The sequence below is a fragment of the Adiantum capillus-veneris genome, chromosome 23, assembly GCF_014529385.1.
Source record: "Adiantum capillus-veneris isolate H3 chromosome 23, ASM1452938v2, whole genome shotgun sequence".
Lineage (NCBI taxonomy): Eukaryota > Viridiplantae > Streptophyta > Polypodiopsida > Polypodiales > Pteridaceae > Adiantum > Adiantum capillus-veneris.
In genome coordinates, this window is record NC_140953.1 from 80303118 (window position 1) to 80327642 (window position 24525).

General features: G+C 44.0%; 1 protein-coding gene across 1 annotated transcript in view; it reads left to right on the plus strand.

The window, feature by feature from the left end:
• The first annotated feature begins 3289 nt into the window (after positions 1 to 3289).
• The window catches only part of LOC147428050 (uncharacterized protein At2g39795, mitochondrial-like), a 29454-nt gene continuing 8218 nt past the window's right edge, over positions 3290 to 24525 (plus strand). Inside the window, exon 1 of the mRNA XM_086497746.1 lies at positions 3290 to 3603. Within this exon, the coding sequence (XP_086353872.1) occupies positions 3367 to 3603 (237 nt within the window). The 5' untranslated portion in view covers positions 3290 to 3366. The remainder of the gene's footprint in view (positions 3604 to 24525) is intronic.

Here is a 24525-nt window from a genome sequence, read left to right on the forward strand (position 1 = left end):
TTTAATATGAGAAAATCATTTAGGAGAATTAGATATTGATTATTATGACAACCAACATCATGAAGGCTCAATTTCAAACCTGTTTCCATGGGAGTGGCAATAGGTTTGCAATCCTCAAGTCCAAACTTACATAGCAATGTCTCTATGTAACTTGTCTTACACAAGGCAATACCACCATCACACTGCTTAAACTGTATGCCCAAGTAAAGATGCAACAACCCCAAAGATTTCATCTTGAAAGTAGCATTCAAATCAGCCTTAAATTTGGCGATATGTGTCTCATTCGGATCAGTGATCAGCAAATCATCCACATATAGAACAACAATGGGAAGTACATCGCCCTCACGCTTCACATACAATGTGCTTTCTGTTGGACTGTTACAAAAGCCTCGTTTGACCAAATGAGTGTCAGCTTTCTCATACCAAGCACGCGGAGATTGCTTCAACCCATACAAAGCTTTCTTACATTTGCACACTTTATCCTCTTGTCCTTTCTTGACAAAACCGTGAGGTTGCGTTAAACTTCATCAAATATGTCACCATTCAAGAGAGCAATAACAATGTTTGATTGATGTACATCCCAACCAAAATGAGTTGCCAATGCACATAGAAAATGCACAGTATTCATAAGACAAGTGGGAGCAAAATTCTCTTCATAATCTATGCCTTTCTGTTGTGCATAGTCTTTTGCAACAAGTCGAGCCTTATAGCAATCAATCTCACCATCTGGATTACGTCTTGTAAACCCACTTCGTACCAATGGCCCTTTTTGCTCGGAGGCAAATCACATAAAGTCCATGTGTCATTTTCTATAAGTGCATCATATTCAGATTGCATGGGAGCCATCCAATTTTTTGAATTTTGTGCTTCATCAAAAGCCAGAGGTTCCTCAACATCACATAAGCTAGAAACAACCAAAGCATAACAATCTGATGCATAAGATGCATGGCAAGAACCTAAATGAGTACGACTAGACAAAAGGTGCATCCAATTTAATGTCATGCAAAGTATGCACCAGCCATTTTGGCATACCTCTAGCCTGCTCATTCTCAACCCTTTCCACATCAAGTACATCATGTACATCTGCATCAGAAATAGGCTAATCCGTAGCATTTTTTGAAACCCCCATAGGCTATACATATGCCTCATTTGAATTTACATTTGAACTTCCACCACTGAAAAGAGGCAACAAATTGTCATAAATGTCATGTGAGCTTACATTACTGTCTCTAGTACATGACAACAAGGGCTAAACAGAATCTTCCACAAACACGACATTGTGTGTGAAACGAAGATATTCTTTGTTGGCGGATGGTATAACCTGTAGCCTTTTCTTTCAGCACTATAACCAACAAAAATGCATTTGACAGCCTTATCATCCAATCTTTTCCGTTGCGTTTGTGGCACCAAAGCATAAGCCAAACAACCAAAAATGCGCATGTGATCAACAAAAGGCTTTCTATCATGCCATGCTTCATATGGAGTCATAGACTGCAAAGCTTTTGTAGGACACCTGTTAAGTACATAAGTAGCACATATGATGACCTCAAGCCAAAACGAATGGCAAAGCTTGACTTTTGACCATACATCGTGCCATTTCTGTAGGCGACCCATTTTTCCTTTCAACAACATTATTTTGTTGAGGTGTATATGGAATTGTACATCTGCTTGATTAAGTGATCATTAGCTTTACAGTAATGGCAGTGCATCTTCTTTTTGCCCTTTCACCAGAATTACCAGACGAAGTGTTGCCAACAGAAGCATTAGGAATAGGTGATTTACCACTCGTAGAAGAACCATGAGAAGTGGTTACATTGCTGTTACCACTTTTTCTTTGAGCATCAATAACGGCCTATTAAACTGCACGTTGTTTAGCCCCTTTTTTTGGAAAGTGACTCTTGCAACAACAGTGTGCATAACGCATCAAACTTGACAACTTCAGGATCTCCTTGGGTCATAAGTCTCCAAGTACTAGCAAAAGTCTGGTAAGAATCTGGCAAAGCATTGAGAATAGTTTGCACAAGGAAACTGTCAGAAATGACTTCGACTGTAGAAATAAGTTACTCAATAATATCCTTCATACCAACGAGGAAAGTGTCCATTTCATCTTCCTCATGCATAATCTTCGACTCTAGCTCTTTACGCAACAAGGAAACTGTCAGAAATGACTTCGCCTGTAGAAATAAGTTACTCAATAATATCCTTCATACCAACGAGGAAAGTGTCCATTTCATCTTCCTCATGCATAATCTTCGACTCTAGCTCTTTACGCAACAATGCAATTTTAGCCTCATTGCGACTTGCATAAGGACCAACCAGAATATCCCAAGTATGTTTTGCAGATTTAGCTGAATAAATGTGAGGAGTAATAGTCGCTTCATAGACATTGCAATCAATGCATGAGCCTGTGCATCTCTTACATCCCAATGAGCTTGCTCAACCGTAGGCAAAACAGCTCTAGCGGCAACAATTCTGCCACCAAAACCTGCAGCATCCTCAACATCGCTTGTACCTCTCACAATCATAGGCCCGACGCCTGTTGGCTCACGTTTTGAACACAAATCCCTCGACAACGCAACCTGCTCTGATACCAATTGTTGGAAATAGGATTGTAGGAAAATGCACACAACTTGGAGAAGATGAAGGAAGCTCAAGGCACACAACATAGAGTGTATTACTTAGTGTGCAATGGAAATATAAGACAACCCTCGAGTGATGGGCGTATATACAATGCACGGGGGAAAAAACCTCTTAGTGAGGGAAAAAAAGCCCCAATGGTCCTAAGCGTGTCCACACACAACACTACCATATGTTTATGGTAATAGGGAAAAACCCTGACAAGCAATATATGTATCCATGCCTGTGTTTGTAAGCTCATATTCAAAGTAAACATGGGTTGCCCCTTTGTCTAGGTTTTAGTTTGTGGTTGGATTTAGTTTTTTGTGGGACATCTTTGACTACAATTGTCTTGACCTTCAACACCATGGATCCCCTCACCCCCTCTCTTGAATGCAATGTGTTATTCAGGCCCTTGTCACACTGGGACAGGGAAATGCTGGCCATGCAGAGGTGGCGGCCTCTCATTTGTAGAGGAAAAAGGGAAACTTGGCGTGCAACCTTTGTCAAAAGGATGGGCTTGCACCCTCAGCCAACTTCACAAGGCAGTGGCCATCTGCAAAAGCTCATGGACGAAGAGAGACGACGTGTTGGAGTTGACCGCAGCATGCTCGGCCACTTTCAAAGAGAGAGGCAGACGCCCCAGTGTGACAGGGGTCTTAGTCCTAAGGGAATGCCTTTTCATTGGGTGTTAGGCTAGTGTAAAACCCTTGAGACGTCAATTTTGAAGAATTGGCGAGTGCTTGGAGTATGTACGCGCGGTTTCTGCCTCGCAGGGCTTCTCTATGGAGGTATAGTTCTCGCAAGCAATTGCTACATGCTGGCCTTAACCAGGGCCGACCCACCACAAGTACGAGCGCAAATGGACTGCTCTGTCGTAGCTCTTACGCCACTCGCAGCGCAGCTGATGGGTACCTTGTGGAGCTGCTTAAGTCTGAAATTGAACAGGCCAAGCACAAACTTCTGTATGACAATGGAGACGTCAAGGTTTGCTTCTCTTTGAAAGAGCGCGCGCACACACACACACACACACACACACAGAGAGAGAGAGAGAGAGAGAGAGAGAGAGAGAGAGAGAGAGAGAGAGAGAGAGAGAAAACAATGGGGCACCTAGATATTATTCGTATATCATCCGTTTCTTGTGTTGAAGATGTTACACATACCACAAAGTCCGTTGTCTCCAATTTAATGGATGGTATTGCTCTCTTCACTTTCCTCTATTTCCTCTCGCTCCTTTACCTCCACCTATTTCCATTTTTCATTCCAGCCTCCTACTCAAAAGATGATTGCTTTGTCTGTTTGAGGTTATTTTTCTATGATTTTATCAATAACCTTTTTCCCTAAGTTTTCTCGTCTTTTGTGTGCTGAAAAATGGGAGTGTTTAGAGTTGACAAATGCAAATGAAACTTAGATCTTGAAAGTAAGTTTCTGGACGTGCCAAATGCTTAGAGCTTTATAAAAGAGTGTCCTTACCCATTTTAAATATAATGTGAATAAAGCCTACTTAAAATTATAGGCTTTTGTCCTAAATTAGAATTTGGACGACTCTTTTGGTCATCTCGCCTAGTGAGTGACAGTTCTACAAAGGACTCGTCTACAGACAGTTCAGACTCTGATGACGGCAACTTTTATGCGAACAAGAAGAATTTTTATAAAGCCAATCAGTATGACTTTTTGGAAGATTAAAGCAAGAAAGTCCGAGCGTTTAAGGAAGGTGGACAATCAATTAAATTTGACACGTTTTCATGATATAAAGATGCTTCAAAGGCTTTGTCTTTTATACAGCAGTTTGACATCGCTTTCGAGGGAGGACGCTACTCAGAGCACTCCAAGATTCGGAGAGCTGTCTCTTATTTTAAGGGGAATGCTCGAACTTGGTGGTCCACGCTTTTAAACAAGAATGGCTGAAATTTAAGAAGCTTTTTATTTCTTCTTAGCTAACTCAAGAGTATGAACGCGATATACGAGTTGCTTGGAACCATCTTCGGATGACCAAGAGAGATACAGTGAACGCTTATTGCGAGAGATTCTGGAGCTCTTTTCTACCCGCCTCTTCATTTAACAAGATCTCGTTCAGAGAACAGATTGAGTGGTTTACCTTGGGTCTACCTACAGAGATCCGAGATCATTGCTTGGAACAGAAGTCAGCTTCTATTCAGGAGTTGTTGAGTCATGCGAAATGGGGCTTTGCCATTCACTCTGGGAGTATGAGCTACCCCACCGATGAGGTCATGACACAACGAGCCGAACAGACTTTAGCGAATGAAAGTAGAAAGAGAAAGAGCAACCCAGAAAAGAAGGATGCACGACCCAAGCTTACTCCTTAGGAGAGAGCTTGCTTCATCAGGGAGGGAAAGTGCTTTGGATGCGGGGAACATGGACATATCTCTGCGAAGTGCCCTAAAAAGGCACAGAAAGAACAAATGGCAAGGACTACGAAAGGCCTGAGAGTTCGAGAGCAACTGAGGAACGTGGGAGAAAAGGGAAGATGAAAACAGGACTGGTTCCAGATAGTGTGGGTACCGATCCCAACACCATGGACGAGAGTACAAAACTTTCCCGAGCTTGGGGCAAAATGAAAGACCAAGAGGCCCTGATCTTCTTTGATGGAGGAGCCAAGGCCAACTTCATTTCACCAGAATTGGCGGCGCGGCTCGAGATCACTCCCGATCGGATGGGACCACTTGCGGAGTGTTGGAATTAGGGTTGCAGAGAAACACACAGCTTGGAGAAGATGAAGGAAGCTCAAGGCACACAATAGAGAGTGTGTTACTTAGTGTGCAATGGAAAGATAGATAGCCCTAGAGTGATGGGCGTATATATCAATGCTCGGGGAAAAAACCTCCTAAAGAGGGAAAAAATGCCCCGGCGGTCCTAGTGTGTTCACACACATCACTACCACATGTATATGGTAACAAATCCCCCCTGGAGTGATGCGGTGAACGAGAGCTGGCACATGAGTAAAGGGAAGTGCCATGCCCTGAGGACAGGATCAGTCCACAAAGGGGAGTAAGCCCAAAGCTTTGCGGAAAGCTTCAAGCTTCTCACGAGACAATGCCTTTGTGAAAAGATTTGCAAGGTTGTCCTGTGTTGGCACATAAGCCAAGTTGATCTCTCCTGCTGAGAGCCTCTCCCTGACATAGTGGTAATGCACCTCAATGTGCTTTGTGCGAGCATGAAAAATTGGGTTCCTCGCAACTGCCAATGCGCTCTGACTGTTAGTGTAGATAGTGTTAGCAGTGTCCTGTCCAACACCCAGATCAGCCATAAGGTGTCTGAGCCATACACACTCAACCGTAGCTGTGAAGACTGCCTTGTACTCAGCCTCACAACTCGAAGTGGCCACAGTAGGTTGCTTCTTGCTCAACCATGATATACATGAACTGCCAAGCATGAAACAAAAACCACTTGTGGACACTCGCGTGTCAAAACAACCAGCCCAATCTGAGTCCGAAAAAGCATGTAAGTCTGGCGGCAATGATCCCCCCTTGGGATAAAACAAGCCAAGATGTAAAGTGCCACTAAGGTAGCGGAGAATCCTCTTGACAGCCTGCCAATGCTTAGACCCTGGGCTATGCATAAATCTGTTGACCTGTGAGACTGCAAACTGAATATCTGGCCTCGTGTTGCATACATAAATGAGGCAGCCAATAGCAGTTTGGTAAAGAGAGACATCGGCAGGATCACCAGCATCATGTAGACTCAACTTCAAACCTGTTTCCATGGGAGTGGCAATAGATTTGCAATCCTCAAGTCCAAACTTACATAGCAATGTCTCTATGTAACTTTTCTGACACAAGGCAATACCACCATCACACTGCTTAAACTGTATACCCAAGTAATGATGCAACAACCCCAAATCTTTCATCTTGAAAGTAGCATTCAAATCAGCCTTAAATTCAGCAATATGTCTTTCATTTGGTCCAGTGATCAGCAAATCATCAACATAAAGAACCACAATGAGAAGTACATCACCCTCACGCTTTACATACAACGTGCTTTTTGTTGGACTGTTACGAAAGCCTTGTTTGACCAAATGAGTGTCAGCTTTCTCATACCAAGCACGAGGCGATTGCTTCAACCCATACAAAGCCTTGTTACATTTGCACACTTTGTCCTCTTGTCCTTTTATGACAAAACCGCGAGGCTGCGTTACATAAACTTCCTCAAATATGTCACCATTCAAGAAAGCAGTAACAATGTCTGATTGATGTACATCCCAACCAAAATGAGCTGCCAATGCACATAGAAAACGCACAGTAGTCATACGACAAGTGGGAGCAAAAGTTTCTTCATAATCTATGCCTTTTTGCTTTGCATAACCCTTTGCAACAAGTTGAGCCTTATGGCGATCGATCTCACCATTCGGCTTGCGTTTCAACTTGTAAACCCACTTCGTACTAATGCCCTTTTTGCCAGGAGGCAAATCACATAAAGTCCATGTGTCATTTTCTATAAGTGCATCATATTCTGATTGCATGGCAGCCATCCAATTTTCTGAATTTTGTGCCTCATCAAAAGTCAGAGACTCCTCAACATCATGTAAGCTAGACACAGCCAAAGCATAACAATCTGATGCATAAGATGCATGGCGAAAGCCTGAACGAGTACGACTAGACAAAGGTGCATCCAATTTACTGTCACGCAAAGTGTGCACCAGCCATTTTGGCATACCTCTAGCCTGCTCATTTTCAGCCCTTTCCTCATCAAGTACATCATGTACATCTGCATCAGTAATAGGCTGATCTAAAACATTTTCAGAAATCCCCGTAGGCTGTACATTTGCCTCATTGGAACTTACATTCGTATTTCCACCACTGAAAAGAGGCAACAAAGTGTCATAAATGTCCTGTGAGCTTACATTACTGTCTCTAGTACATGACAGCAAGGGCTGAACAGAATCTTCCACAAACACTACATCCCGAGAAGCCAGAATACGTTTTGTTTGCGGATGATACAACCCGTAACCTTTGCTTTCAGCACTATAACCAACAAAAATACATTTGACAGCCTTATCATCCAATTTTTTGCGCTGCACTTGTGGCACCAAAGCATATGCCAAACAGCCAAAAACACGCATGTGCTCAATAGAAGGTTTTCTATCATGCCATGCTTCATATGGAGTAATAGACTGCAAAGCTTTCGTAGGACACCTGTTAAGTACATAAGTGGCATAGATAATGGCCTCAAGCCAAAAAGAATGCAGCAAAGCTTGACTTTTGACCATACATCGTGCCATTTCCGTCAGTGACCTGTTTGTCCTCTCAGCAACACCATTTTGCTGAGGTGTATAAGGCACTGTACATTGGTGTTTTATCCCACGACTAGCTAGAAATGCATTAAATTCATGAGACATATACTCCCCCCCTCGATCGGAACGGAGGGTGCCCATAGTACATTTCGAGACATTTTCAGCCATAGCCAGAAATTGTTTGAAGCACATAAAAACTTCGGACTTCGCTTTAAGCGGAAATACCCATGCATGCCTGGTGTAATCATCAATGAAAGTCACGAAGTACAGGTAATTGCCCAAGGACGGAGTTTGCATGGCCCACAAACATCACTATGCACAAGCTGCAACCTGCATGTGGTCCGAACTGAACCATCCTTTGGAAATTTAGAACGCTGCACCTTACCCAAAATACAACCTTCACAAACATGTTTGACAGGTGCTTCATGAGGCGGCAAAGAAGCAACCATATCAGATTTCTGCAGAGGCAGCAAACTGGCAAAATTCAGATGACCAAAATGTGCATGCCAAAGTTTTGCATCTGAAATAGCCCTTGAATCTGCAACAACATTTGCAAAATTTTGTCCACACTTGTCATACAAAGTGAGCTTATACAGCCCACGGCACAAAAGCCCAGATGCAACAATTTCATCACTAAAACTGAGATCATGAGCTGTACATCTGTTATCCACAAATTTGACTACAAGTCCAAGTCTAGCAAGTGCGGATACAGACAAGAGATTCTTCTTGATCCCATGTACATAAAGTGCATCAACAAGTGTGAAGGAACTGCCATTAGCAGCAGTGAGCACAATCTTTCCAACTCCCTGAACTAATAAGAGGCGTTGTTGACACAAGTGACTAAATTCCCATGAGAGACAGACTCGAGAGAGGTAAATAATTCACGATGTGAGGTAATGTGCTTTGTAGCACCACTGTCGAAATACCACACATGTGAATTTGCAGCAACTGACAAGCATGCATCATGGACAACAGGATTGTAAGTGCACTCTGCGCTAAAAGCCCATTCTGCATCAACATCAGCATTACAGTCTCCTTTCACTGAAGACTCAACAATGGTTGCATTTGTAGTACAACCAGCATTTGCAGTGGAACCATCCTCTTTCTTCTTAGCCTCTTTGGCCTTCAACTTAGGACACGACTTGATCAATTGATCATTGGCTTTACAACGCATCTTCTTTTTGCCCTTATCACAAGAATTGCCAGATGAAGTACTGCCAGCAGAAGCATTAGGAACATAATTTTTGCCACTCGCAGCAGAACCATAAGAAGTGGCTGCATTACTGTTACCACCCTTTCTTTGAGAAGCAATAAAAGCCTGTTCAACTGCACCTGCACGCTACCTAGTCCTGTTTTTTCTAGAAAGTGACTCTTACAACAGCAATGTGCATAATGCATCAAACTTGACAACTTTAGGATTTCCTTGGGTCATCAGTCTCCAAGTACTAGCAAAAGTCTGGTAGGAATCTGGTAAGGCATCAAGAACAATCTGCACAAGGGAACTGTCTCAAATGACTTCACCTGCAGAAATAAGCTGCTCATTGATATCCTTGGCACTAGCAAGGAAAGTGTCCATATCATCTTCCTCATGCATAATCTTTGACTCCAGCTCTTTATGCAGCAAAGCAATTTTAGCCTCATTGCGGCTTGCATAAAGACCTGCTAAAATATCCCAAGCCTGTTTTGCAGATTTTGCTGAATGGATGTGAGGAACAATGGTGCGCTTCATAGACAACGCAATCAATGCATGAGCCAGCGCATCCTTAACATCCCAACGAGCTTGTTCTGCCGTAGGCAAAACAACTCTAACAGCTGCAATCCTTGCAGCAAGACCTGCAACATCCTCAACATCGCCTACATCCTCAGAACCAGGACGTACATCAATGCCCTGCACAATGTTCCAGACACCCTTTGACACAAGAACATGTTGCATCATATAAGCCCACATAGGGTAGTTGTCCCCATCCAACCTGTCCTCGGCAGCAAACATCTTGAACACATCTGTGTTGTTGTTGTCAGCCATGGTAAATGCTGCACCTGATGTGAAAACTGCCCGGAAATAGGAGAAATGGAGCGGGAACAACCTGTGCTATATAGCACAAACCGTAGAAGACGATAAGGCACCTGTTATGCAAAAAACGGCACTGACAGAAATTCTGCACAAAATGACGAAATAGCTTGTGCAGTACTGCTTGTAGTGGAAACGGAGGCCGAAATGAGCCCAAATCAAAATTTTGAGTAGACCGAGATCTTCGAGCTCACCCAAAATTTTTGTCGACCTGCGAACGCTTGCCAAAGCTCACTGAAATCGGAGAAAGTGAGCAGGCGTGTGCTGGAGCAACTCACGACTAAGCCTGGGAGGACGTGACCTGCTCTGATACCAATTGTTGGAATTAGGGTTGCAGAGAAACACACACAGCTTGGAGAAGACGAAGAAAGCTCAAGGCACACAATAGAGAGTGTGTTACTTAGTGTGCAATGGAAAGATAGATAGCCCTAGAGTGATGGGCGTATATATCAATGCACGGGGGAAAAAACCTCCTAAAGAGGGAAAAAATGCCCCGGCAGTCCTAGTGTGTTCACACACATCACTACCACATGTATATGGTAACACGGAGGTTGTTCTAGTGGCACCCGGCAGGGACGTAGCCATTACACCTGTCATTGGCAAACTTCGGTTGCATTGTCGGGGTATTTGGGGCATGAAGACTTTTACATAATGCCTTTGGAAGGTTGTGATGTTCTCTTGGGAATTCCCTGGTACCACAAGAACAACGCCGTGGTCGATTATCGGGCGAGGAAAGCGACATTGACTACAGAGAAGGGCAGAACCATTGTACTTGACATTAAACCGAAGGGCGAGTCTGTCCCTATTGTATCGACTTCGACCATTTCTAAATTAATGAAATTCAGTCTGTTTGTTTACTCGATCTTTATGAAAGAATTGAGTGATAAGGATAGGACAAATATGTCTAAACTTAATAAAGAACGCCAAGATTTTCTCCACTCTCACGCCGATTGCTTCTTAGAGGGCCTACCAGGCTAGTTACCACCTGCTCGTCTTGAAGATCATACCATTGATCTGATACTTGGAAGCACACCATCGAACCGGCCACCTTACAGCGTGAACTGAGCACAGAATGAAGAGATTATGAACCAAGTGAAAGACCTCTTGGAAAAGGGTCTTGTTTAGCCTAATACTTCACCGTATTATTGCTCTCCAGTGTTGTTGGTTTTGAAGAAAGACAGATCTTGGAGAATGTGCATCCATTATAGAGCTCTCAACAAAATCACCATCAAGAACAGATTTCCGATTCCTAGGATCGATGATATACTCGATAGATTACAAGGATCCTCGTGCTTTAGCAGGATTGATTGAAGAGTGGATATCATCAGATCAGAATCGCGTCGGGAGATGTCTACAAGATAGCTTTTCGGATGACTTTTGGGTTATTTGAGTTTTTGGTGATGCCTTTTGGCTTAACCAATGCTCTTGCGACATTTAACCGGATGATGTACATAATTTTTCGAGAGTACAGGCTATTTGTTGGCACTTTCTTTGACGATATCATTGTTTTCACTAAGAATGAGGTAGAACATAGAGATCATCTGCTTTAGGTCTTTCAGGCATTGTGAGATCACAAGTTAGTGATTAATGCAAAGAAAAGTGAATTTTTCCTACGAGAGATACACTTTTTGGGACACATTGTCTCAGCAGCGGGAGTGCAAATGGATCCGGCCAAGATAAAGACTATTCGTGATTGGCCCGATTTGAAGAATGTCCATGAAGTTAGAAGCTTCTTGGGACTGTGTTCGTACTACAGGCGGTTCATTCATAAGTTTGTAGAGGTTGCTTCCCCTTTGCATATCTTGACACAGAAAGGAGTCCCTTTCTCGTGGGGACCCACAGAGGTGATTGCCTTTCAGACATTGAAAGAGAAATTGACTACGGGACCAGTTTTGACTTTGCGGGACTTGCAGAAGTCATTTGAAGTATATTGTGATGCTTGTGGTCGTAGTCTGGGTGCGGTCTTAATGCAAGAAGGCCATGTCATCGCTTACGAGAGTCGATTGTTCTCAAGGCCGGAAATGACAGCACAGATTTATGAGAAAGAGCTTTTGGCGGTTATCCATGCTCTTACTCAGTGGCGACATTATCTACTCGGAGCGGATTTTACTGTCTTCACAGACCATCAGAGTTTGCGCTACTTCTTGTCACAGAAGCAGCTATCGATAAAGCAGATGCGGTGGGCGAACATCTTGTCACAGTTTCACTTCCAGATTGTCCATGTTCAGGGACATAAGAATGTGGTGGCAAATGCTTTTTCTCGGAATCCGTTGGTTTTGGCTATTTCCGCGATACATCATAGGAGCTTCGAGGATATGGTCGATCAGTATGCCACAGATACAGATTTTGCAGACGTTTTCACACGGATATGGGATGGGGAGACAATAGCGGGATATTCCATTCGGGATGGCTACTTGATGAGAAAAACCATGTTGTGCGTTACACAGCCGTTGAGGGAAAAGGTTATGACCGAATGCCATTGTCCACCTTTTACGGGTCACCGCGGCATTGCTACCACCATGAAAGGGGTAGAGAGATACTTCTTTTGGCTGAGACTCAAGAAGGATGTGGAAGAGTTTGTGCGCAGTTGCTTAGTATGCTAGAAGGTCAAGTTTGACAAGCATAAAGCATAGGGATTGCAATTTACCCATACCCACCTGCCCCTGGGAAAGTATTGCAATGGATTTCACTTTTGATCTCTCGAGAACACAGAGTGGTGACGATGGTATTTTGACTGTTTTTGACTGATTTAGCAAACGGGCTCATTTCATTCCAGTAAAGAAAACAGTCAAGCCGGATCACTTAGCGAGATTGTTTGTGGCCCAGATCTTCAGATTACATGGCATGCCTGAGACGATTGTCTCCGACAGGGACCTAGATTTACGAGTTTGTTTTGGAAGGCAATTTGGGAGAACATTGGCACGTGGTTGCAGTTCTCGTCATCGTTGCACCCGCAGATTGATGGGCAATCTGAGATTGCCAATTCAGTGGTTTTAGATTTATTGAAGTCTTATATCTCGGATCAGAAGACTCAATGGAAAAAGTACTTACCTTTGGTGGAATTTGCCTACAATAACACGATACACTCTTCGACGGGGAAGGCGCCATTTGAGATTGTTGAAGGTGCTGCGAAGGTTCCACCCTTCCTAACACAAAAGATAAGATTTTTGAAGCGGATGAGTATACGCGAGACTTAGACACGGCTTTTGCCAAGGTCCGCGAGGCTTTGCAGAAATCTCAAGAACGACAAAAAAAGGCAGTGGATCGCCATCGTCGCGATTTGAAATTGAAGGAGGATGATTGGGTGCTCTTACGTTTTGAGAAGGCACTCCTGAGAAAGAAAGGGAAAGGAGAGGCTTTTTCCAAAGCTTAGTATGCAATACTACGGACCTTTCCAGATCTTTGAAAAGATTAATGATGGCTCCTTCTGACTGAAACTGCTTGACACTTGGAGGATTCACAATGCATTTCATGTGAGTCTCTTGAAACCTTTTAAAGGTGATGTGCCTGATGAGCAACCTGAAGTGGAAGAAAACGAGGAGATCCTTGTTGCTGAACAGATTTTGGCACATAAGGATACAAAGAATAAAGGTAAAGTCTGAAGGCGGTTCTTGGTTAAGTTCAAGAACTATCCTGGATTGGATGCGAACTGGATGGAGGAGGAGGACCTAGCAGATACTCCTCAGATTGTGAAACTTTACCTCGAGGCTTTTGGTTTAGCATAGTCTACTTCGAATGGAACTTAGAATTCAGCTTGGCCGGAAATCTGGTGCAGTGGGATGCACAAGAGGGGAGTTACTCTGCTCCTTTGTCAACAGATGCCTCGATTTTGATACTAGAGTCACTGATGTCTCTTTGAGTTTCAGGGATATCGAGAGCTGATAGTATTCTGCTGTATGACTTTATGAAATGGAATTCTTGAATATGATACTGATTTGTTCTTGACTTCTTTTTAAGTGCAGGAACTGATAGACGAAATGATTGCAACATTTTGGTCTACTTGATCTCGAATAGACATGGTTGCAATAGGGGTTAATCAATCGGATATCGATGAGGTCCTAACTGGATCTAGATGCGATTGCTAATTACATTGTCGATAAATCATGGTCTAAGATACGAATGAATGTTGAATGTCCTGTGATGTTGTGTGATGTGACTGTCGATTGGTACATGTGCTAGATGTGCGTTCCTAGTGCGTAGATACTAACAGTCAGTGTCTGCTAAGATGGTTTATGGCCTCTCTGTTTTGCAAGCGTAATCGAGGGCGATTACAATGCTTTCAAGAGGGGGGTATATCACAAAGTGATGACGTGGTTGCCCGATTATTAGGGTTTTGATGACATGGTTGTACTGCTGAAATCCTAACCCTAATGGTCAAAAACCCTAAATGTTGCCAAAAAACCCTAACCCTAATTTTGTCCTAACCTAACACTAACCCTAACCCTAACCCTAAAGGTAGCATGGGCAGATCCCAGAAAATGCGCAGATATGATGACATGGCACTGTACGGCAGATCCTGGCAATCGCGTCGAAATTTGCGGAGATTGCTTTTTTGCGGCAGATTTGCTTTTTTTACGCAATAGAGAATCTTTTGCTTTAATTTGACAAGCTCAAGAGAGAGCTTGTGAGAGAAAGAGCCTTTGCTTTATTTTTTTTGGGGCTTTTGACTTTAAGCTTTTGGGGCTCTGCTTTTGGCAACCCTTGTAAATAAATATGTGGCGTGGGCTCCCACTCTGCAGAGCATCTGGACGCAGAGTCTGAGAGTGAGACCCAACCACTCTTGTACTTTGAACTCAGATTAATACAAAAAGAAATATCGAAAGGGGTGCCAGTCTTTGGGGCCAATATCTCTAGGCACGGAACTCCGCAGGGCCAGTCCAAATTTATTGTGAATTGTGAATTGTTTTGAAGTGGTTATTTGGTGCTGTCGTGGTATATTCTTGACTTGAAGTGTCCAAGTCTGTTACATTTGGACACGGCCTACAAGCACGTTAAGAGAGCAATTTTGAGCTCTCAAGAAAAACATAAGAAAGCTGCGGACAAGCACAGAAGGAATCTGGACTTAACAGTCGGTCAATTGGTCGTACTCAAGTTTGAGAAGGCAGGACTGAAGAAACAAGCGACTCATAAAGGGGAAGTGGTAAAACTTTCCAATCGTTATTATGGGCTGATTAAGATAGTTGACCAAGTGAACAATGTGACGTTGCGATTAGACTCACCATCTAATTGGAAGATCCACAATGCTTCCCATGTTAGTTTACTTCGGCCATATGTGGGACCACCTCCAAGTTAGCCTATTGCTGAGGAACCTCTAGAAGTTCAGGAAACGGAAGAAATACTCCAACCGGAGCAGATCATTCATCATCAAGAGCGGCCACTCAAATCCGGGAAGATTACACGGAAGTATTTGGTAAAGTTTAAGAATTATTCTACTTTAGACGCTCAATGGATGACCGAGCAAGAATTAGCATCTTATACCGAGATTCTAGAAGGATATGTAAGGTACTATAGTTGAGGACAACTGTTGAGAAGCTAGAGGGATGTTGCTAAATGGACTATTTTCTTATTTTTTGAGTAATTTCTATTTATTGAAATCAAGATATTCAAATGTGTGCACTTGAACCATAAGGTTAGGAGGTGTAGATCCATTGGAATTATTAAAAGCCATCAGGAACGGACAACTCTAATGTGTCATATGATGGGTGACATTAAGCATCGCAAAGGGGTTGTATCGTTAGTCCGATGGGAGAGACTGGGAAACGGATATTCTTGATGCGTCACGTGACGCGTGACGGGAGCATCGAAAAGGGAATATTCCATTGGTGTGGCCGGAAATTTGAACTAGAAAAAGGAATAGGCGTAAAGACGCAAGCACAAGAATAAAGATGGGTTATGAGAAGCTTTTCCTAAAAAGCGGGATATTTTTAAGTGTTTTCTTGGAAAAGCAGACACTTTCCCGTGAGGAATGTGTGTTTGCATTGCATTTGTGCTTGAGAATTGCATCCGGTGATGCTTGGGATGTGACTGTGTAGCATCAATTTTCAGCTCACTTAGTTGTATTGAGATTGTCTAGGTTCACACTTTTGTTAAAAAGTGACCGGCTGCCTACTTAATGTCACAAAGTGATTACGTGGCATGACCAACTGGAAGAGAAATGGCCGAGTGGACAAGAGAAACTGAACAGACTAACTTGAAGAACTTATGAAGCACCGGTTGTGGGGCCCAAAACCTGCTTGAACCTTGAAAGAGATTGCTGTAAAATGCGTTGACATGTTGACGTGGCAGATTGTACAGACTGCCACGTCAAGTGTCACAAAATGATGACGTGGCAGGACTCCCCGGATCAGATGACGTGGTAGGTTGTACGGATCTTCGAAAATTACGTTGGTTCTTTTTTGTAGTCCAAGCGCTGGCTTTTGAAAGCAGATGCTTTTTGGGATTATTGCTTTTTGAACCGAATGCTTTTGGGGCATCCCTTGTAAGAATAAATAAGACCCTTGGGGCCTCACTTTGCAGAGCATCTGGATGTAGAGTCTGAGAGCAGAGGTCCCGTGGGAGTTGTACTTTGCTCAAGCATTAATATAAAAATAAATACGAAAAGGGCGCCAGATTTTGGGGCCAATACCTTTGGGCACAAGACTACGTCGGGCTGTGTCAACTCTAATTTAAGGTGTGATAAGGTTGTGAAGTATTTTAAGTATTCTCTCGTGTGTCGTGCTAGATTCCCGATGTAAGGTGCAGCGGATGTGAATGTTAATTTTTGCTCAAGGTGAGTGCTGTGAACTGTGCTCAAGGTTCCTTTTACTTACGAAAGGGAGAGCCTTCCGTTCCTTTAGTGAGAGAGTGCAATGAACACAAACAAAGTGGTGAACATTGTGAATGAAGGTGCTGAGACTGAGAGATAGGGAGAGAAGAATATGGCACCAGAATGTTGTCAAACCCTCCTCCGAAGGCCCCACTCTCTATGGCGAGAGCGGTCTACTATTGATTGCACAAATCTCTACAATGCTTTGGACTTGCCGACGATGTCGACGACGATGAGGACGGCGACGAGCCGGGCTGAAATCTGAAAACGCTAATGGCTGAAATCTGCAAATCTTTATGTGCTGAATTCTGACTCTATGTCGATGACGACGGCGATGATGACGATGGAACGATGACGTGCTAAGAACGCAGATGCTGAAATCTGCGTTTTCGGGGCTGAATCTGCAAACTTCAGTGGATCTGACCATGCGGCAAGGATTTGCTGTGGGAAGGTGAGATCTGCGAGGTTTGGGACTTGCGGTGTGGAGTCTAGGTGTTGAAAACTGGAAACGCTGATGCAGAGAATGTCTTCACGCCGGAAATCTGCAAAACGCCATGTTGAAAATCTGATGTAAAAAGGCTAGGCTGAATCTGAGGTCTGTAGCAAAACGCTAGGCTTCTGTTGTGTCCTGCTGTTGCCGGGTTGGATCTGCAATGCAAAACGCTGGCTGATCTTGGTTGCTTGAAAACGCTAGGGTCTTCTTGATGTTCTTGTGAGAAGGTGCACTTGACGGTGGTCTTCTGCCTCTTCTGCCAGAAAGTGCTAGCGCTAGGGTTTCTTATATACTGGCTGAGTCAAATTGCCCTACCCAGTTTCCCAACAAAAGTCACTTAAAAAATAATAAGTAAAAAATGGCTAAAATAGGGAAAATAGGTCTATGCACTGTAAAAATGCTCTTGATGGTAAACTGATGATCATGCTGTGTGCAACTAGAGGATATGCATCTGCTCTAAGTGCCTGGACATGCACGGTCTGCGAACAGACTCACAAAAGTGCTAGAACACTTCTTAATCTAGGCTGACTGAACTGAACTGAACCCTTGCCGTGAAGTAGCTTGTCCATGTACACATAGGGTTAGATGTGCACGTGACACCCGACTTGGGGTGCCCAAGTCTGTAACAGTGGTATTAGAGCACAACCGATTTCTCTGCTACGGGGAAATCCAATCCTCTTACCAAACCCTCCTCCAAGGGCCCCTCTCTCGATGGCGAGAGAAGTCTATGCTATTGATTGCACAAATTTCATACAATGGTCTAAATGCAATGGGCTTGCCGACGATGTCGACGGCGATGAGATGGGCTGAAATCTGAAAACGCTAAGGGCTGAAATCTGCAAATCTTGTATCTGTTGAATTCTGACTCTATGTCGGTGACGACGGCGATGAGGATGATGCGACGATGACGCGCTGAAAACGCAGATGCTGAAATCTGCCAATAGCGGGCTGAATCTGCAAATTTTGGCTGATCTGACCGTGTGGCGAGGATCTGCTGCGGGAAGGTGAGACATGCGAGGTTTGGGGGCTGCGGTGCGGAGTCGGACTGCTGAAAACTGAAAATGCTGATGCAAAAATGGGTCTTGTCGCCAAGGAACTGCAAACGCTAGGGCTGATCTGCTGTTTCGAAAATGCTAGGGCTGATGAGTCACCTGCTGCAAAAACGCTATGGAATCTGCTGTCGCCAGGCTGATCTGCAACTTGCAAAACGTTGGGCTTGTTTTGCAGTTGAGGAAAAACATTGGCTGGTCTTTGGTGGCTGAAAATGCTAGGTTCCCTTGCCGGTCTTGCTGAGAAGGTGCACTGCTCGATGCTATCTGTTGCCTCTTCTGCCAGATACTGCTAGCGCTAGGTTTCTTATATAGTTCCTTGTCAAAAATGCCCTACCCAGTTTCCCAACAAAGTCACTTATTAATAATAAGTGAAAAATGGCTAAAATAGGAAAAATAGGTTCTGTGCACTGTAAAATGCTCCTGATGGATTCTGATGGTAATGCTGATGATCATGCTGTGTGCAACCAGAGGATATGCATCTACTCTAAGTGCTTGGACATGCACGGCGTGTGAACAGACTCACAAAGGTGCCAGAACACTTCCTAAGCTAACTGAACCCTTGTCATGAAGTAGCTTGTCAACATGCACATAGGGTTAGATGTGTACGTGACGAGCACTTTTTTAAAGTGAGGTACTGGTACCGATTTGCATGGATTCCTTGTAGGCTGCCAACAATTCGGGATAATTTTTGAAAACTCTTCATTAACGCACATTGCCTTGTGGGTTCCTCGATTCTTGAACTTCAAAAGTACTGTCTCACTTGCTTCTTTGAACCATGGCGAAACCGATGCAACGACACTTGCTCCGGCTCCATGACTTTAGCTTCATCGATGATCTCCGGTTCTTCTTCTTCTAAAATGTCCTTTGGAGGTGTTCCCTGAAACACTTTCAACCAAGAAGCATGGAAAACGTTGTGCATTGACCATGAGTTAGGCAATTGCAATTTCATTGAAACCTCATGATAGGAAATGGACCATACATTCTAAAAGACAACTTACGACATTTCTTTTCAACTTGCTTAAGACGTTGCTTCATGATTCTTAAATACACCCAATGGCCTTCCTTGATTGAAACATCCTGACGGTGCTTATCAGCCTGTCATGAGTAAGACTCCTGAGCCTTGCTTAGTCGAAGCTTCACACTCTCAAAAATCTCATCCAACGACTGACTTTCAGCATTGGCATCAGGCATTTGACTGATCGAGCGAGTCAAAAATGATTGGAACGGACGGCCAAAAGCTGCCTCATACAGAGTTCGACCAATGGCAGAGGAAAAAGAGTCATTCAAAATAGCCTGAACCAATGGGAGATAGAGCTCCCAATGAGACTGCTAATCATGTACATATGACTTTAAAACATCAAAAGCCAACTGATTGTAAATCTTTGTTTGACCTTTTGATTGCGGATGAAAAGCCCATGAAAAATTCAACTTAGTGTCAAAATTTTCAAAGAGTGCGTGCCAAAAATTGGACGTGAACTTAACATCTCTATCTGAAACAATCGATTTTGGCAAACCACAGAGGGGTTACCAATGTTTTATGAACAACCGTGCTACATCTTGTGGGGTGACTATGGCCTTACAAGGAATCAACATGCAAAACTTGCTGAAACGATTAACAATTGTCAAACATTGAGTGTTTCTTGAATGCAAACTAGGTGGAAGGTTAGTCGCAAAATCCATGGAAATATCTTGAAAAGGTCCATCGAGAATAGGCAGCGGAAGCAAGAGGCCTTGCTGCTTATCCCGAGGAGCTTTAACCTTTTGACAAATAGTGCATTGTATGACATAACGAAACACATTTTTTTCGCATTTTAGGGAGAGTGGTGTTCATTCCCTTTGCCCACTCGTGAGAGTCATGTGCATCATGCAATATGGTTGTCCCGGGAGAGGGCAACACACATAGACGGTGACGAAAATACAACCACCCATCACAAATGAGATAGTTGCTTGGCACCCTGAAGAAAAACTGTGGATCTTGACTCAAGAGCAAGGATTGGTTCTTTGCGACTTAACGCATTTGCAACAGGGGTAGCTTTTTCAGGCACATACTCAATCAAACTTCCAAATTGCTCAAAAAATTGTGACCATCGTGCTTGGCGATCACTCCAATGTGCACTAGGCATAGACCGGTGTCACCAGCGTGTGACTACTATCTATCCTTTTTGTTGATTTCTTTCTTATTATCTATTTACTTTCACTTTTTGGAAACAACCCTCGGGAAATCTAACTGCCCTGCATTGCATAGCTAGTGTGGAACTGTCCAGAGGGAGTCCAGGCCTGAGGGCAAGAGAGCACTAAGGTTGGACAAGGACTATGGTTAGCCAAAGTGGGGTCATTGACTAGCCAAAGTGGAATCCTTTGCTACAGAGCCTACATTTCAGTTCTGGGTGTGGCTGCAGTGTACAAAGGGGGTCAGATGACCTAGAAAGATACAATGGCAACATCTCCTAAAACTTTGGGAACTGCTATTTTGGGACCTGAAAATGTGTTTGCGTCATTACCTCCGGAATGACAAGGAGAACATTTTCCTACTTTGCCGTGAAGTCAACTGGGCGACTGGATGGGAGATTTTTAGGCGGCAACCCCGAAACGAGAAAATGCTTATAAATGTGCCAAGTGGCACCTTCTTGTGCACTTTCCTCATGCAAGAGAAGAGGGCGCTGATTTTAGAGAGGAGAAGGGCTCATTTGCAGATATTTGTCACAGGTTAAGAGCTATGGAGTGCTTGCTTTCCCTCCTATGTACACTGCGGTGCCAGGAGTGATGCCCTGCACGCTGCGCATTGCCCTCTCTCTCCCCTATGGCAGTATGTTATGCCCCTCTAGTGGGCTTTTCATTTGACCAATGTACAGTTGTGTGGGTTCATGCGCGATTGCCGAGGCAAGAGCCTCTTGCACAGGTACTGGATTAGCTAGCACCTAATCCCTGGCAGGTACAGGTGAATTCGGAGAGGTTTCACGCCAGAAATCTCGTCCGATTCAAAGGGCAAGTAGTGCGGGAGCTCGAGGACTTGCTACGGATGCGACCGGCACGCGAAACGGAGCCCGAAACAGTAAATTACAGCCTGCTGTGTATTTTTGCAGGTTTAGGGTTTTGGCCCTAAACGGTCCCTAATACCCCCAGGAGGTCCGGGGACGCGAGGAGACCGCTGTACAGGTGATCTGGCGCATTTTCGGGGCTGAAAACAGAGAATTCAGCGTGCTGCAGATTCTCGCCAGGTTTTGCAAAGTGCCCGTATGCGTCGGGAAAGTCAGTCAATGCATGGGAATACTGACTGTGAAGGGTCCTAGTACAGTTATGTTGCCGAAATCAGGCCGGAACAGTTGAAATTCAGCCAAGTGTGTGCGGGGTAGCTTGTAGGGATCCACAACGTTTATTTCCTCTTTTGAACAATAAAGAAATACCGAAAGGGGCGCCTAAGTTAGGGGCCAATCTGGTGTCGGTCTACTCATACAGGTGCAATCTAGCAGCCTGCATCCCTCTCCCCTTTGTTGTGTCTTGAAAGTACATGTAAAGTGGACGACAAATTAAATGGGTGAAAGCTAAATCAAGGTTTAAAGTAAAGTCTACCGCCCTTTTTGGATTGAACAGGCTGGTTTCATGGTTCCATCGACGGGATTAAATCACTTTTTCCCATAGAAGTGAGCCTTGGTCAGTTTGGGCTTGAAGACACAGGGGATCATATACCAGACATAGGGAATTGTAATTATGGCTGATAGACCAGATGATGTGACTGAAGAGGTTTCCTCTTCACAGGGTCAACAGACACATGAAGTGGGTGAGTCTTCAAGACCACCACAGACGGATGATGATATATTCAGGACCCAGTTGGCTATTGCTGTGGCTATGTTCACACAAGTAATGCAGAATCCGAGGTTTTTAGCCTTTCTTCAACCTCCTGTTCCGTCTCAGCAAGTTGGGTCACTGGATCATATTCAAAAGCCTGTTAAGGCTCAAGCATAGGTGATTCATACTGCACAGTCAATGGAAACACCTGTACACTTAACGGAGAACATGCAGTCTCCACAACCTATGCCTAAGGTGCAAGAACAGGTGGCTGAGATGCCAGTCTTTCAAGCTGTACCAGTTCAGCCCGCCACCTTTCAGCAGCCTATAGCAGGTTCTAATGGGCAGGGAAGCAACCTACAAGCTATGCAACAAGTCTTCCCACCACCTTCAGTACACCCTGGCTATTTTGGAGGTGGATCGGTATTCCAGAGCATGGCTGGTCATGCACCTGGAAATCAGTTTTACACGCCAGGAACAGTGTTTGGGGGTGCTCAAACGATGATGCCTAGCCCCATGTATGGTGTCACGGGCATGCTACCAAGGTTTTAGAGCACTAAGGGCCAATTTGGGATGCCACAGGTAAATTTTGGTATGGTTGGAATTACAAATCAGTAGCCAAATATGGCGTTTCCAGGTCAACTTAATTGCGCTCAGGGAACACAAATGAACCCTAACAGTGTTGCCATGTTTCAGTCTCTTCCATATGACAATTTAACGTCGCTGGAGAGGCCAACTCCGTACAAAGAAGGTGGCAAAGGTGTGTCATTCACGACCTTTACAGGGTTTGATGACAGGAAGAAGGCTCTCTCATTCCTCCAGCAGCTTGACAAGGCCTATGCAGGGGGAAACTTTACAGAGGCTTCAAAGGTCCGCAAGGCAGCCACTTTCTTGATAGGGAATGCGGGACAATGGTGGACAACTTTATTGCTTCAAGGGTAAGCTCCGTCCACATGGATTTACTTCAAGCAGATTTTTGCAGCAGTATGGTTATCTGATGATTTCGAAGCAGATGTCATGACAGAATGGCACCAGCTAAATGCTGCCACTTGCGGAAATCTGGATGATTACAATCGGAAGTTTTGGAAAGCTCTACTTCCAGTAACTTCCTATAGGTTTGTGCCATTGACAGAACAGATCGAAAAATACTGTTGTGGCCTACCCAAAGGATTGAGAAAGTACTGTACGAAGACAAAAGTCACTACTTTGACGCAGCTCATCGAGGTAGCAAACACTGGCAATGGTTTGCTCAAGGGAGAAGATTGTGAATTTAACACTGGCGTCAAGGCAGGATCAGGCAAGAAAAATTCAGCCAAGAAGCACGTTCCCAATGAGGCTCCTAAAGGAACTCAGGAGTCAGCCAACGCAGGGAAAGACAAAGCTACAGCTGAATCAGAAAAAGGACCAGCAAAGAAATGGAAAAGACGTTTTCGTCGCAAGTCAGAAGAGCAAAAGAAAGTCCTGAGGACAGAAAACAAATGCTTTATATGTGAGCAGCCTGGCCACATTGCTTACAACTGTCCTACAAAGAAAAGGCCAGCTGATTCTGATGACAAGGAAGACAAGAAAGGAAAGAAGCCCATGGCTGGTCTAGTGCCAGATATGGTGGGTGACAAGCCAAATTCAGATGCAAGTGAGCTTTGCAGAGCATGGGGAAAGGTCAGGGATCAAACAGTGCTTATCTTCTTTGATCCAGGTGCCAAAGCCAACTTCATTTCCCCAGAATTGGCTTCAAAGTTGGGAATCAGACCTGAAGAGATTGGGTATACAGCAGAGGCAGATGCTGAAGAATTTTACATCATGCCATTGGACGGATGTGATGTGTTGTTAGGTATTCCTTGGTTGTTTCGTGTACAGGGAATCATGGATGCCTACAACAAAAAGATCACTGTACAGAGCAGGGGAAAGACTCACATTCTGGATGTAAAGCTTAAAGGGGAGTCTATTCCTACTGTATCAACTTCTGCTATTACTTCTGTAATGAAAAAGCATCTTTCTGCGTACTTGGTTTTTGCACGTGAAGTGTCAGATTGTGATGAATCAAATTTATCCGTGCTAGATAAAGAAAGGTCAATGTTTTTACAACAGTATAGTGACTGTTTTTCGGATTCATTACCGTCTCAATTACCGCCAGAGAGACCCGAGGACCATGCGATAGATTTGGTGCCAGGCAGTAGCCCACCAAATAAGCCTCCGTACAGGGTTAGTGCGGCTCAGCAGAAAGAGATAATGGGCCAAGTACAGGAGCTGTTAGAAGAGGGGCTGATTCAGCCCAGTTCATCTCCATTCTGTTCTCCAGTGTTGTTGGTGCAGAAAAAGGATGGCTCATGGTGTATGTGCATAGACTACCGTGCACTGAACAAGAATACCATCAAGAATAGGTTCCCTACACCTAGAATTGATGATATTATGGACAAATTAGAAGGAGCAGCTATGTTTAGCAAGATAGATCTA